This window comes from Pristis pectinata, chromosome 6 (assembly GCF_009764475.1).
Source record: "Pristis pectinata isolate sPriPec2 chromosome 6, sPriPec2.1.pri, whole genome shotgun sequence".
In the NCBI taxonomy this organism is placed as follows: domain Eukaryota; kingdom Metazoa; phylum Chordata; class Chondrichthyes; order Rhinopristiformes; family Pristidae; genus Pristis; species Pristis pectinata.
Window position 1 is genome coordinate 39,086,374 of NC_067410.1, and position 17,176 is coordinate 39,103,549.

The window sequence follows — 17,176 nt, forward strand, 5'->3', positions numbered from 1 at the left end:
GAGACTTTATCCCCAAGTTTCCAAATCCATCTGGTGTGTACAGCTTCTCAGCATCCACCTGGTTTATCCCTCTCAGATTCTCATATGTATCAGTGAGATCATCTCTCATTTTTCTAAACTCCAATGAATATTGGTTAATCCTGCTTATTTGTCTTTTCACAGAATAACACACTAATTTAGATAGTATTCTTGCTAAATCTCTGGTACAGTTACTCCAAGTACATAGCACACAATTGGTCCAAAAATGCATTAAGTCCAATTTCTAAGTAATATTAATCTTTGTATCCATATATACAGTGATACAGGCTGCCTAAATAAGGTCTCACATGTACAATCTCAGCACGAGCAACCATTTGCCTTCCCAATTGCTTGCTGTACTTGCATGTTCATTTTCTGTGTCTCATGAAAAAATGCACCAAGATTCCTCTAGTAGACTGACATCTGTAAGATGTTCAGAATTTCAAATGGATTGCTTTTTGATTCTTCTTCTGGTTCATTAGCTCATATTGTTTTCCACATGATAGTCCTAGTGCACCTTCTCATTCACTTGCTTCACTTGTCAACATTCCTTTGCAGGTTCTCTGCATCCTCTTTACATTCACTTTCCCCTTTGGCTTTGTGCCATTGGCAAACTTAGAAACATCGAAGGATGAGGGAGAGGATAATCATCACTGAGGACTCTAAAAGATTACAGGAGGACATTATAAACCTTTAGAGTGGGAATATAATTGGCAAATGGAGTTCAGCACAGATACATTTTGATTTAAAGAAGTGGGGGCTTACTTATTACTTAGAAGCTGAAAATCTAGAGGTTGCCAAAGAAACGGATCCCAGATTACAAAAACACAAGTTTAGCGGTATACATATGGATACAAAGATTAATATTACCTAGAAATTGGACAATGCATTTTTGGACTAATTGTGTGCTATGTTTCGTGACTTAAGGCCTTCTGAAAATCCAAAGACACTACATCCACTCATTCTCCTTTATCTATTCTACTAGCTCCATCCTCAAAACAGTTCAGGAGGTTTGTCAAACATGATTTCCCTTTCATAAATCCATGCTGACTTTTTTGAGCCCCTTGATATTTTTTAGAAGTCTTTTATCACATGCTTTATTACAGATTCTGGTATTTTCCCTATTACTCATGCCAGGTTAACCAGTCTGTGGTTCCGTGCCTTCTCATTCCCTCCTTTTTTAAATAGTGGGGATATATTTGCCACCTGCAAATATGCAGGAGCTCTCCCTTAACCTAGAGAAGTTTGGAAGATGACTGCCACTGCATCCACTATTTCCACAGCAACTTTGTTCAATACTCTGGAATGTAGATTATAGGGCCTGATGATATATCAACTTTTGATGCCATTAGTTTCTCCAGCACTATTAGTTTATGAATACATATTTCCTTTTACTCCTCCTTTTCAATGGAGTCTTGGTCCCCTACCATTTTTGGTAAGTTATTTATGTCTCCTTCCTTGAAGACAGAACAAAAGTATTTGATGAATTGCGCTGCCATTTCTTTATTCCCCACTATAAATTTTCCCGTTTCTGAGTGTAAGGAACTTACATTTGTCTTCACTAATCTTTACCTTTATTCATGAATTATAAAATCATAAAATCAGTGGGTCAGATTAAAGTAACTTAATTGAACTAGTAAATGAACATTATTTTAGTAATACAAATGAACTGGACTGAATAAACTTGTCAATGGTAGTTTTGGAAGGATGAGCAATCGTGACAGAAGATTGTAGAGATGACATTTCACTTGCACGAAAGAAGCCTAAAGGATACACAATGGACATACACTCTGGAGCAACAGAGCTTTGCCAGACCCATTCTGTGTATTCTAAACACTTTGTACAGAACCCAACAGTGCTCGATAATAGCGGATGCAATGGCGGTCATCTTCGTGTCCCAGAGATACTCCAATGCAAAACAACATAGGAATTGCTCTATAGTCCATTTAATTTATTTTCCACCATCTTTGTTTAATGTTTTGATGTAATATACAGAGCTGCTGACCAACCTTAGCATTCAAATCCTATCAGTCACTCCTCATAAACCCAGAAAGAGCATGACATAACACTATTGGGAATTAAAAGTTCAAAGTCACCTTGTTCCTCTTAAGTTACTCTGTTGGTCATATATTCTTTCAATTCACTCTGATACTATTTCCTAAAATGTTACTTTCAAAAAGGAAACTAATTTGCATTTTAATTAATCAATACGAACTGTTTCTATTAAGGGAGCCTGCTCAGTAGGTTGCCCACCTGTTCATTCACTGCAATGATTGACAAGCACTGAATTATCACCTTTAAAACTTCTCCAAAAAATAAATACATTGAGTCGCTGTATAACACAGAAACAGGCCCAACGCCCACCATGTCCTCGCTGACCTTTTTGCCCATCTATACTAATCCCATTTGGGCAATATCCTTCTATGCCTTGCCTATTTAAGTGTCTATCTAAATGCTTCTTAAACATAGTACTTGTATCTGAGTCCACCACCTCACCTACCAGTCCATTCCTGATATCAACAACTCTGTCTATAAAACACTTAGCTCTGCGATCCCCTTTAAATCTCCTTCCTTTCACGTTAAACCTATACCCTCTTGTTTTTTTAATACGCCTACCAAGGGAAAAAGGTTCTGACTATCTAACCTCTCTGTGCCTCTTACAATTTTGTACAATTCTATCGGGTCACACCTCAACCTCCTTCGCTCTAGAGAAAACAAGACCAGCCTATCCTATCTCTCCCTATAACTAAAGTCCTCCAATCCAGGCAACATCCTGACAAATCTCTCTCTAATGTAATTATTTCCTTCCTATAGTGTGCTGAACAGAACTACACACAATACGGTGCAGTCTCATTAATGTTTTGTCGAGCGGCAACGTCGCGACCCAACTCTTCTATTTCATGCCCTGACCTACGAAGGCAAGCAAGCCATATTCCTTCTTCACCACCTTATCGACTTGTGTTACTACTTTCAGGGAACTCCTTGGTCTCTCTGTTGATCAACATCCTTTAATGACCTACCATTTACAAGATATGTCCTACCCCTATTTGATTTCCGAAAGTGCATTACTTTGCAATTTGGACTTTGAAAAGAAACTACAAATTGCAGACACTTCTGAATTTTTCCGGGCAGAATATGTGTGATGCTGTTCACTACAAATGAGTTCAGAACATGTTGCATGGGGTTTTCCCAATGAATTTACCAAGGTTATTGTAAATACATTACGCTATTGTGTAGTAGCAGCAAATTTTATTTTGAATCTGAATGATTACATTTCTGAGTTATATTGCTGTAATTTCTCCTAAGCTTTTTCTTGTTGTATGTTAAATGCACACCATAAACACTGTAACCTTTACTTACTGCTGGAGGTAACCAGCAAGGATGTATCACTGTAAATCTGTATCTGGTTTATACGGATAGAAGAGTTCTTAAGAAATTGTTCCAAGGGATCGACAAGTCACACACAAATTCCATGCATCAATGTGAGGGCTAACATTCTCAGCAATCCATCCTGATTTTTCTTGCTGTAATGTTAACATACCGAAGTGCGCAGGAAGATGGTGGCAAACACATAAGTATAAACTAATGTGGCCATTTCTCATTTTAATAGTTGGAAGCAAGTGATCAATATGCCTCTGGGGTGATGGGTCAGTTCCTAAAATATTTTTAAGCTGCATTCCTAAATGTACTTCATCTTTTGATGCTAACACCTGGACACCAGGTTTCCCAAACCATGGTTATGATTTGAAGGCTGGATCCAACAGACCATTACACCACTGTGGTGGGCCAGAAGCTGCATGGGTCCTTTCCTTGTCTATTAGCAACCCCGCTTCCTCAACATTCTTGGTTTGTCAAGCTCAACTCCCCAGGCAGTCACTCATGAGTCACCCATCTCTCCAGTGGGACCAGACAACCACAACCTGTTTGAAATGCTAACCTCCACCACCTGATGCCATCCTCTATCCTGGAGTTGTATGTTGTAGGGGGAGAGGTGAAGAAGGGTTAGATGTGAGTGATAAGTATTACTGTGGCTGATACTTGACAGGACTCCTCCCACTTCCCCCCAACACCCTCAGTCTCTTTCTCAGCTCATCTCTGGATGTCCCTGTGACCAAAGTTCAACCAGATCCTGGCTGTGGTTGGGAAACACATTTGAACAAAAACTAAAACAACTGATACTTTTAATTTGGCAGGACCAGGGAAATACATTCTCCCAGCAAAAACAGAAAATGCTGAAAAAACTCAGCCAGTCAAGTAGCATCTGTGGAAAGACAAACCAGTCAACATTTCAGGTCAGTGACCTTATCTTATCTGTTATCCATTCTCCCAGGTTGCCCCCCACATTCTTCTCCCACCTTGCAGTTACTATCAGGCCCAGAAGGAATTTTAAAAGCAGGAGAAGCAATGTTTGAGGTTTTTGTGTGTTCATATTTCTACATCATAATGCACACTTGATTCCTGATGGGGAACATAACACTGAAAACTGTGCCAATTGTTATTTATTCTTGGGATGTGGATGACGTTGGCAACTCTGTGCGTATGACCCATCCCTGTTTCCAAGAGGACAATTAAGAGTCAACTACATCGTATGGGATCAAAGCTATATGTATATGGGTGGCTGTTTCCTTCCATAATAAACAAGATGGGATTTTAGTGACAATTTGGCAGTTTTCATAGTCAGATTATTGTTCCAGCCTACAAGTGGCCAGATTATTGAAAGTAGTTGCATAACTTGCTTTTAAATGAGATGAAGTCACAGCTTCTAGGTTCCTACTAGAAAATCACCGGAGCACTGTAATTGTATTTTAAAGTATAATTGGTTCAAAAATAACTCTTATTTTACACCGCTTGGAAGCAATTCTAATGAAGAAATCTTCCAAAGTAATGTATATAGGTACTAAAGAGGAACACAGTTACAAAATCAATTGGAATTTTGCAGTGCTGTTCAAATATAGAGATGCTTCAAAACACAATTGAGGTAAAAAAATACTTACAGTCCTCTCCTGAATATCCTGTTACAATCTTTGGGTCAGGACCCGGTCCAATATCATTCAAGGCTTGTACCTTGATGTCATAAGGTACAAATGTCGGGGTATTCTCAACAAAGTGGTGATGCTTATTGCCTATATGTTCATGCCATTTTGCGTCAACTCCTTGTCGCCTCCAACTAACTTTGTACTTCAGTCCGGGTCCATTCCAGTCAATGCGTTTCAGTGGCTGCAAAATAGGCACAGAGAAAATGTTAGCTGTTTCTGAATAAATTATTAAGAGTCTCACCTATTTAAAAAAAGGCTCATTTCAAAGCAAAGCCAGTCTCAACATCAAAGCTTATAGAAAAATACAAGTGAGAAAAAGGATTTTATTTGCAATATAAGAAATGCACATGGGAAATAAAGAAAACAGTATCTTGGACAGATCAAGAATGATGGCATTTTGAAAACACTGCAAACAACTTGGGTAGCTAGTAGAAAGAAATTAATGGTTCAAATATGTATGTACTGAAATAATTTCAGTGAACACAAGCACCAGCTTCAATGAGTGTCCGAGGCTGCAACCTAAATAAATGATTGAAGTTCTGTGGCCAAAAACTGACAAAATTATTGCTGTAAGATCTCTTCAAAAGCTATTTATTTGATAAATTATCAATGTTGTTCTAACTGATAGAACAGAATAATGCGGTACATAAACTACTTGAACAACTTCAACTTCAATCTATGGGGCCTAATTGTGCTAGCTGTAATGGGTGGCTCTGATTGTAAATGCAAGCCTTCAGCCACTCGGACTGATGGGCATATCCTGTGACTCCAAGACATACTAATAGACTTGGAAAACCAAATCTGTCAACCCGCCCCTTTATCAATAGAAGGGTGCAGTCTGACTGAGTTCCGGCATTACACTTGGTCACCCTGGTTTGTCGGCTCAGTTTAGGGAGGCAATGTTGAAAATAAGTTACTTCTCTTAAAATATTTATCTTCAGTTTAATGTTTTAAATGTGTGGTTTTAATTTATTTTCTTTATATTCATAATAAGATCCAGGATGACCACAGTCACATTTTCCAGCAACATCTAAGCAGGACCCTGAATGTTTTGGTGAAGAATCAGTTTAATGTCTTTTGTTCCTAACTCACTAAGAAAAGTGGAGTAATGTGATGATGAAAGAGCCAACAAGATCAAGACAGACATTTTTGCAGCTGAGGCCTCAACATTCTAAAGGACAGATTAATTGCCTAATGCTACAACATTGAATGAGATTGTACATCTTTTTATGGTACAAGAAGACTGCCTTGTTTCTGGAAATGTATCAGAGACTCTGAATATAAACTGTAAATTAAATCAAACTGTAATTCTAGATGGTGAAATAACTGTGATGTTGTTATTAAACAGAACCCAGCTGGTGCAGAGAACTTGCAATACTTGGAAACTACAGTAATGTTTGCGCTGATCCGGGTTTTGCCAAATTAATTATACATATCCCATTACTTGCTGTAAACCTCATTGCTCAATCTTTAATGGTGTTAACAACATGGATGCTGTTAACACCAAGCAGTTTCTGATAATGCATCTCTGGTCTCACTTCATCTTTGATGATTCTGGCAAGCAGGAGTTAATTAAAATTTACTCTGTTTTGTACAGGGAGAGACTGTGATGATTTATTTGGCTCAGGCAACCAGCAGTATAACTTGCATTGGTTTCCCGTGAAAATCAAAATACTGCAGAGGTTGGAAATCTGAAATAAAAATAGAAAATGTTGGCATCCCTGAGCAGTTCAGGCAATGCCTGTGGAAACAGAAAAAGAGTTTATGTTCCAGATCAAAGACCCTTTGTCAGAACTGGGGAAGGCAGAAGATAAGTTTGTTTCAAGTTGCAGAGAGAATGGGGAAGGGATAGATTTATGTGATTGTCCAAAATCTCGGCAACCTGCAAATATTTGGTATTGGTATATTATTGTCACTTGTACCGAGGTACAGTGAAAAACTTGTCTTGCATACCATTCATACAGATCAATTCATCACACGGTGCATTGAGGTAGTAGAGAGTGCATTGAGGTAGTGCAGGGTAAAACAATAACAAAATACAGAGTAAAGTGTCACAGCTACAGGGAAGTGCATTGCAGGTAGACAAAAGGTGCAAGGTCAAACAAGGTAGATTGTGAGGTCAAGAGTCCATCTCATCGTATAAGGGAACTATTCAATAGTCTTATCATCGTGGGATATAAGCTGTCCTTGAGCCTGGTGGTATGTGTCCTCAGGCTCCTGTATCTTCTGCCTGATGGGAGAGAAGAGAGAACGACCCTGGTGGGTGGGGTCTTTGCAATACCTGCACTATTTATAGGCAGGGAGAGATGAGAGTTCCATTTTTCCCATCTTACCTGTTAAAAGAGGAGTGGTGACATAGTTCATGAATATCTGTATGATATTTTAAAAGCTATTATTGTCCTACTGAGGTTTTTATGTGAACTGCTGTTGAAGGGTTTGCAGCTATTTTCATTTTCTAATGCTGGTCAATACAAGTCACCACTAACCTGCTCCCATTATCTCTAGAGGTCACTAAACTCTCCTTCATTCGCTTTGGAAGGGAAGAGAGCAACTAATTAAAGAAGGCGCCTGACATTTACAACTCCAGGCACTGTAAACTGGTGTCACAGAAGAGCAGAGTTGGGTATTAGCAACAAGTGCAGCAGCATGCTCAGAAGTATTAGTGCAGGTCCTCCTGGCAAAAAGCAGGAAAAAGTTTAACCATTTCATGGCTGCAGAGAACAGGAAGCCTCCAAAAGGATAAAGTAGTCCATCTGGATGGAAATGGCTGAGTCTGAGGCTCAGGAATTCAAGAAATCCATTCCTTACAGCTGCAGGGTCCAACCCCTGTGTGTGAAGACTATGATGAAGGCAGTACTGCAACAGGCTCTGAAGGTAAAGACTTGGATGGCAGTGGGTGGCAAAATGCCACAGCTAGTGGAGGTGCTGCCTCACAGGTCCAGAGACCCAGGTTCTGTCCTGACCTCTGGCGCTGTCTGCATGAAGTTTGCACATTCTCCCTGTAACCTTTTCCTCCAGGTGTTCCGGTTTCCTCCTGTTGGATCCGGTTGTTTTTGAATCCGCAGGTTCTTTCAGGAGTCCAGGAATGAGTTGAAAAATAACGTGGTGCATCACAAATTTTTATTGGAAAAGTTTAAAACAAAGAAACAGTCACAGAGCACACGGCACTAGCTTTATTACAAGGAGATGAGCCGAGACAAAAGGAACTAAAGATGAGCAAGGGCCTGAGGGGGGGGGAGGGGGGTGGTGGGAGTGAGCAAGAGAGAGATTAACAAAAAAACTACACCTTTTATACCTGAGATAAGAGGTACTCCTTAGCTAACAATAGTCCAATCAGGAAACCTATTAGATACCTGTGGCAAAACCAACCAATGAGGAAACACATATTCACCTGATGGATGAGCCAATAAGCTATGAAGTGGCCATTCCTTGTGCAGCCACTTGAGGTGTATTAAACACTATACACTAATTAAAACAGTCGAATCCAATACTTCCATATCCCAAAGATGTGCAGGTTGGTAGGTTATCTGGCCACTCGTGTGTAGGTGAGTGGTAGAATCTGGGGGGAGGTCGATAGAAATGTTGGGAGAATAAAAAAGGGATTAATGATTGAAGTAGGATTCGTGTAAAGAGTGGTTGGTGGTTGGTGCAGACTCGGTGGGCTAGAAGGCCTGTTTGTGTGCTGTATCTGTCCATGACTCTAATTTCTCATAAAACTAATTGCTTGAAGTAGACATGGCTTCCTTAATGCCTTCTGTATATTCTTTCAACTTTTGGAAGTTGGATGCTGATAGGAGGAACTTAAAAACTCCGCTTCACAAAGAAACTTGACAGAAATCTTGAGAACTTTTCCAGGATGTTTGGAGGGTAAGTAAACCTTTGTTTCCTGCGCTATTTTGTTTTGTTCCCATTGCACTGGAAGCTGGGCTGTCTGCTCCATTTCCTCCTTCCTTCATAACCCATAATTTCCTGATAATTTCTGATCCCTTCCCATCGTCACCTTCACATTCCAGAAGCAGCAATAGCTGTTTATCCAGGACACAACATGAAGAAATCATTCTGGAGATGTAGGTGAAGTTTAATGGAAGCGTTGGAGTAGGCAGCAGGTGGGAAACTTCAGGACACTTATTATCTGCTCTGTAATATTGCTTGCAGTAGGATAGACCTCATTAAGTCCACCACCATTACCCATCTGTGGAAGCTGCAATGAAGTAATCAGTGAATGGATAGTTCTGGTCACCATTTTAACCCTTCCCAATATTTTAGCCTTGAGCCATGCAGGCTGTACTTGCTAATGATAAAAGAGACAAGGCAACGTTTTGGGGATCCACAAATGACCCACTGTAAATTTGATGGAATGTCAGCTGTTTTGTTTTTATTGGGAACGTTGAGGGACACAGCAGTCCGCCAATTATTTCCTTCAATCAGAGGGAGCCAACCAACCGATAGTACTCTTTCATTTACTCTTATTCTTTGTTTCCCTGAATCCAATGAAAGAAAATGAATTGTGAAGCCCTCTGGAACATAAGAAAATAGGAGCAGAAGTAGGCCATTCAGCCCACCATGTCTGACCCACCATTCAATATGATCATGGTTGATCTGCTTCAGGCCTCTTCTTGGCTAGTTCCCCACAGTCCTCAATTCCCTGAGCTCTTAAAAATGTACCTACTTCCCCTTTTAATACCTTCCATGATCTTACCTGCATGACACTTTGGGGCAAAGAATTCCAGAGAGTCTTCACTCCAAAGTGTCAAAGTGAGAAGAAGATCTCAGTTTTAAACAACTGCCCCATAATCTAATAACTATGACCTCTCATTCAAGATTCTCCCGTCCAAAGAAACATCTCAACATCTAACCTGTCATGTCCCCTCAGGATCTTATTTGCTTCAATAAGATTGCCCCTCATTCTTCTAAAATCCAAATAACATACATCTAATTTCTACACAGTTCCTGGGATCTAGCTAAGACAAAGTCTCCCTGTTACCAGAGCCTAACCAAGACAGAGCTCCCTCCTTCCTCAACTCCCATGCTCTCATTGAGACAATGGTCTCCCACCATTCCAACCGAACATCATCATCACTGCCTGGATGATCTGTATTGAGAGACACTAGCAGATGGAGGGCTGGGAATATACCACTGGAACTAAAACAAAAGGTATTAATCTTGATACCCACAAAACTACTGGACTCTTGTGGTTCACTCATGTCTTTCAGGGAAAGAAATCTGCCTCCATACTTAGTCAGGCCTAGATGCAAGTTCAGACTCACCAATATCGTTGACTCTTGATGGCCCTCCAAAATGCCAGTCATAACAAAATTGCTACCTTGAAATAGAGAAGGAATAAAACCAGATGGACTATCCGGCATCTACTCAGGCACAGAATTCCAAATACAACAAAGTCATTCCCAGCCCACTTGGCCTTGCAAAGTCCTCCTCACAAATATCTTGGGACTGCAGTCCAGATTAGTTGGTTGTTCTGCAGACCAGACAATCAACAGCCCAACATTGTTGAATTCAGAGAATTACAGCTTACACATGATCCTGGCGGGACGTAACCAAAAATTGTGACGAAGGTGCCTCGTACATCATGTGTAAGCTGTGATTCTCTGAGTTCAACAATGTTAGGCTGTTGCTTGTGGGGACACAGTGGTGTAAAGGCAGAAGAAGTAGCCCTTTTAAGTCCTTGACATTGACCACAGATCTTATGAAGTCTCATGGCAGCAGAATAAACACTAACAGGCAAACTTCTTCTGAATTATCACACATTGTCTTCCCTTAGCTCATGAATCTGTGCTCTTCCTTGTTAAACAACACTTGGAAGAAGCACTGAAGGTAGCCATGGCACAGAATGTACTCGAGAGTCTTCAAAGTCCATCACAAGGAGAATTTTGGTAGCACCACTACTGACCAAGTTGGCCAAGCCCTGACGGGTATTTCTGCCAAACTGGGTTTATGGCAAATAATGAGTGAACTAACACAAGGGATCAATCTTCTTGACTTTATCCTCGCAAATACAGTGTACCCCACATTATGGAGGAGTTGCATCCCCAGAAAACCATCTGTATCCTTAACACAAACCCTTTTTTTCATCATTGAATCTCACGTTATGAGTGCAGATGCATTTCTAAAGGAAGGTTTTCTCTTAACAGTTGTGGGCCTTTGGCATTGTTGGCAGAAGAGAAAGGGTTGTTGTTTGAAATAACTAGAAATGCATGTTACATTGTTTGATAAAGTATCGTTGTACACCTATCAATAGAAGAGATCACATTGTCAGTTTCCAAGGCAAATCTGTTGAGTGGCCTCCCGCTGTGAAGCAGCAGCCTACGATTGTTGTCCATGGTAAACTCATTCAGTTCTCTGCATACATTTTGTTTCCATATTTATTTCACATAATTTCTGTAAGAATGAATTTTTATTCCATACCTCGATTTTTTTGGCAGTGATCTGTGAATTCCGTTACGGCGATATTTGTAATAATGAACTGCCATAACCCGGGGTTACACTGTATCCATGTGCCAGGTGCATTGTCCATGTCAAATACAGCAGAAGTGAACACTGCACGGTCCATGTGGATACAGGGTCCTGTCATCATGCCAAGCACGAACGGAGAAGATATTCTCTTTGTTCTCTTGACCCCTCCTCCTTCACTCAAACATGCTTCTTATTTAAATTTTCCCAGCTTTGACAAGAGGTCATTAACTGTTTGTCTCCCCAAAGATGTTGCCTGACCTGCTGAGTATTGCCAGCATTCTCTGCCTTTACCTCAGTTTGTTGTGCACCCATGCTCTATACTGGAGAGATGACTTTGTCCACTTTACTTTCAGCCCAGAAGGCGAGGCGGAGCAGAAGTCAGGATTTTATGACATCACAGGCTACCAACAAGTTCAGGAATTCAAACTATGAGATGCAGGATTTTCACTGTGGGAAGTGGTTTCCTAAGAACCTTGGGCCAGGAGCTAATGCCTGTTGCTCTGACAGCCTGCACCTTGTGCACATAGAAACTCTCCACTGCATTCAAGTTATACTGACAAAAGCTCCAGATGTCTGTCAATGAATCTGGGTGCATTCTCCCGCTCACTGTCACTGTGCTGTGGTGAACACTCCCTCTCCTCTCCACACTGTGACCCTGGGTGAACACTCCTTCCCTTCCCTCCCCTCCCCTTCCCTTCCCCACCCCCCGACGATGAGCCTGGGTGAACCCCTCCCTTTTCCCCCTTCTCCTCCCCATGTCCTTGGGTGAACACTTCCTCCCCTTTCCTCTCCTCCCTGTATCCCTGGGTGGACACTCCCTCCTGAGCTTGGGTGAACACTCCTTACCCTGTCATGGACTCTGGGTACACACTCCCTACCCTCTCTTCCCTGTCAGTGAGCCTGTTGGAACATCATAACCATACCATTTGGAAACCACTGTGTTTGTGCCACACTATGCTGTTTTCATCTCCCAAATAACAGCATAAGAAATTTAGGCCAAGAAATCATTCAGCAAATTAAGTTAAATAGAACAATGTAAAAATTAATTAAATTGAACTGGTGATTATTCCCTCAAACCCACTTTTCTCATCCACCACAGGCAAGATAGGTTCTGTTCAGGATTATTAAACCTTGATGAAGCACAAAGGTAGGGCAAACTACCACTGTCTGGACAACTGCAGAGGTAATTTGTCAGACAGTGGCATCAGCAGCAGCCGCTCTCTCGTTGACATGAGAAACTCACATCATAAAGAGGCCTTTCACATTTACATCTCAAAACCATTAATAACTTTTACCTTAAAAGCTACTTGAGTGGAAAATATTTGATTTCAATGGAGATTTACATAAAGAACAGATCAGTAGATCAACTGAAGGGGAGAAGAAAATCTAAGAACTACTGAATGCCATAATGCATTTTCCAAGCTAAATACTTTCCAAGATATCTCACTAGATTTGGAACTTCTGAAGAAATCTGCCTTTAGGTCTCTGAAAGTTTCTTTTGAGAAAATAAGCAATAAAATTTCATTTGAAATTTGTCTGTTACTTTAAAATAATCAATAGGATAAACTGCCAAGCATGTGTAATTTAAAATCTTTTATACTGTAAGCCTAAATACCAGGTCAACATTCAATGTAATTTTCTCTCTGCTCTGTCTCTCAGACTAACCATTCTCCATAATATTTGCTGTGTTTCTGTACCCAAAATGAACACCTTCGGTGCAAAACAGAAATGGTAGAACCACAATAGATATCTTGACCTCTATTGCCAATGCTAATTACTCCAAGATTATCAATAAATGCAGATCTAACTCCCAGCTTCTACTCTCCATCACAGGCTATCTCCACAAACCACTCTCTCTTGCATCAGTTATCCTCAAATACAAGGAGCTTGTTGTGTATGTCAGCATAAAGGTACTTTTAAGAACTTAGCATACCATGTGATATAACCTTGATATATTGTTGTGCAAGATATCACAGCTTAACTGAAAATTACTGTCTTTAATAGAGGATGGTCCATTTACATGTCTACCTCTGTCTGATCGCCCATGCTTGCATTAACATAAGGAAAGTCACAGACACCACACTGGAGTCAAGTTTGGGATGTTGCTGGTACAGGGAGTAGCCAGGATAGTGCAGGAGAAATAGAGAGCAGGGTTCTCTCAGCGCAACGTTGATGATGGCATGCTGTGGACATGTCAGATCTGTTGAGGAACTGGAAAACAACAAACAGATTCAGCTGAGTCAAAATGTTCCTGAGGGTCAACAATATCAGTGAGGTCTTGGTGAGGACACTGAACCGAGAAACGTGCCATCAGGGGAGAAGAGAAAAGTCCTATTGCTGCGGGTGGTGGGGTCAGAGACATCTGAAGTGTTGGTGAGTCTATTTGCACCACAAATTACTAGTGGAGTGTCGTATGAGGACAAAACACAAACTGAGGGACTATTTCAATCAGCAATTTTTGAGAGCCGGAGGATCTGTTTCGCTGAACATGTGGATAGGCTGAAGACTCTTGCAAAAAGGTGCAATTTCCATTGAAGGGGTTTTGTGGGATCATTTCATGTGTGGAGTGGTGAACAGGAGTCAGGCAAAACTAGTTACCTGGTGGACCTAATATTTGTGGCAGCAAATATTAGGTCCACCATAATATTTTGATGGGCATCACAATGGAAATTATCCTGAAGAATGTGAAGCAGTTTCACTAAGGAATTAACGGGCTGAGACTGACAGGTATGCAAAAAACTACAGTCATGGCAGAAGTGACTTCAGTGGAAATTCTTGGGTCAATGGGCACTCAAAGGCAGGAAAGATTGTGGGTAGTGGCCATGGAACGTGAGCACACTTCAAACAAATCAGGTGGCCCCAAAAATTATATTCACTGCTGTGGCACATTCTTCTACAGCAGTATTGTTATTGCAGGTTGTGGTTATGATAAATAGACATCAGATAAAGCTTGCAATTGATTAGAGTGTGGATCACTCATTCATGGGTTGCCACTGAACAAATGAGCCATTGCTCAGTGGGACTCCATTGGTCAGCTGAAATACCATTCTGTGGTGTACTCCAGAGAGGACCCGCAGATTTTTGGAGAAAGATCATGCACAGTGTGATACAAGATAAGATACCTTTATTAGTCACATGTACATCGAAACAGACAGTGAAACGCATCTTTTTTGCGTAGAGTGTTCTGGGGGCAGCCCACAAGTGTCGCCACACTTCCGGTGCCAACATAGCATCCCCACAACTTCCTAACCCTTACGTCTTTGGAATGTGGGAGGAAATCAGAGCACCCGGAGGAAACCCATGCAGACATGGGGAGAACGTATAAACTCCTTCAGGGCATGGAAAGAAAACCTCCAAGTACATGAGGTGGCTGATACTGATGGGAAGGACTGACCACAGGTGTGCATACTGAAAGACGTCCATGCCCAGATTATGGGAGTTACCAATATGAAGACAGTGTACTGGCCTGAGATTGATCAGGACACTGGCGATCTGATGAAATCCTGCTCGGTATGTCAGGCCTGGAGGTCACAGTTATCCACAGCTCTGGAGCTGGCCAAAGAGTGTATGTTGAAGAGGGATATTTCCTTTTTCCTGGTCGACAGCCACTCAAAAGTGGTTGGAAGCACTGCCTGTTGGGTGATGCACCTCTACAAGGTGAGCCAAAGAAGCTCTGAAGTCAATTTTTGGGTCCCAAGGCCTCCCTGCTGATAATGGCTCTTTGTTCTGATAGGTCTAAAGTATCAGACTCCCTCAGATCAATCTGGCATTGTTTAATGTCCCCATACTGACCAGACTTTAACTGGGAAGTTGAACAGTCAATCCGTATGGTGAAGGATACAAAGAAGTGACAATTATTAAATCATTCAACCGATCCATAATCATCAGCTTGCATCATTTCTCCTTGGGTTATTCCAGGACAGGATATTGCCCCGCTGAGTTGCTAATGAGTTGACATCGCAGGAATGGCTGAACCTGGTACAGCCATGGATAGACTGTGGAAGTGCTGGGAGTCAGGGACTATATGGTAGAGATGGGTCATAGAAATCAAAAGGTTCATGTAGACTGAGTAACAGAAGCATACAGCACCCGAGAAGATGGTGATTAAAACATAATGCTTTAAAGACGAGAAATTTGAGGTACAGAATGGTTCTGTGATGCAGGCATCATGGGTCAGAACATGGGTCAGGAAGCACAGGAAACCCACCAATGAGTGGATGGCATATGGCCCACAGCAGGAGGTGACCAACCAGAACTGTAGGCACCCAGAGTAGACAATTCAGGGATGACAAAGGTAGGAGATCTCAGAGGGCAACTGAATTTATAATTGCAGAAACAAGGTTCTGTATATGCACTTATTTATACCATTGTATAACTTCATTTGTGTAAATAGTTGATGGGCTTTATGGTTTTATTTCCTTTTCAAAAAGGAAGCAGTGCAGTATGCATAAGCATACCTTTAAGAACTGGATGTACTCTGTGATATAACCTTCACTATTTGTTCCTGCTGCTGTTTAATTGATAGTTAGTGCCTTTAATAAAGGATGTTCTGTGCATAGCTATGTCTGTCTAATTGCCCGTGCAGCAACATAAATGCACAGACACTGCACAGGTGTGGGTGATGTTATTTTTCATATCACAAAGATCAAGACTACCATTCACCTGCTTCTGCCCTTTCCCTCCAACACTGAGCTGAAGACCCTGAAGTCCACTGTTCCTATTTTCCTGAAACTGCATTTTCTATAGATTCCAGGCTATTGTTTTTCTCAACTTTTCCAAACTTGTCCTCTCCAGTGTTGGTCAACTCCTGTCAACTTGATCCAAACCCAATGAAACGGTTGTCCACTCCGTTAAAATAATCTTCACCAAAGTTGCAGATTACAGTTTTACCACCTTTGAGGCATTCTCTCTCTCTCTTTATAAACCTTCATCCAGTTGGATGCTTCAACACAATTAACTGCTCCAGCATTTTTTCTCTGATATCTAGAACGGTGGAATTGTATCTGCTAAGTTCCAGTCATTTTTTAATCAAATTGTATCCAAATTCATTCTGTGGTTTTTTCCAATTCCCACACTCTGCAATCTCCATGGGGTTTACCCCCAGACCTCTTTTTCTCATCTACACGTATTTTGAAGGCACGTCATGTGGACACTCAACTCAATCTCACCAGCACATCTTGGGGCAACCTGACTGACGAGGATTTGCCACAACATTTACCTGACATCCACTACTGGATGAGCACACATTTCCTGCAGTGGATGATGCGATAGTCTTTGAACTCTAGCACATACTATTACTGTCCTTAGAAGTTAAAAGAACTGGAGTAATACTGTTTGCAAATGTAGCACTGTCTTTGACACATATCAGATTTTCTTCTTCATAAATCCAGTCCATCACCATGTCCATCTCTGTAACATTGCTTGTCTGCTGTCGCAACTCAGCTGATCGCACAAGACTACTCCAATGCTCTCTTGGTCAATCTCCCACTATCCACCCTGCATAAACTGTGTTTATCCAAAAATCTGCTGCCTTTATCTTCAGTCACTGGAGCCTTTTCATTCATCATATCTGTGCTTGCTGACACTAGTTCCTGGTCTGACAACATATCAATTTTAAAATTCTTTTCATGCTGAAGTCTTCAATGGCGTCA

The 17,176-nt window shown here is 41.1% G+C and overlaps 1 protein-coding gene across 22 annotated transcripts in view; it reads right to left on the bottom strand.

Moving 5' to 3' along the window:
- Nucleotides 1–17,176, bottom strand: part of chl1b (cell adhesion molecule L1-like b) — a 689,122-nt gene that overhangs the window by 173,570 nt on the left and 498,376 nt on the right. For all 22 annotated transcript variants that reach the window (XM_052017114.1, XM_052017111.1, XM_052017119.1 and 19 more), the window contains one exon: nt 5,013–5,235. In XM_052017114.1, coding sequence (XP_051873074.1) covers nt 5,013–5,235 — 223 coding nt within the window. The remainder of the gene's footprint in view (nt 1–5,012; nt 5,236–17,176) is intronic.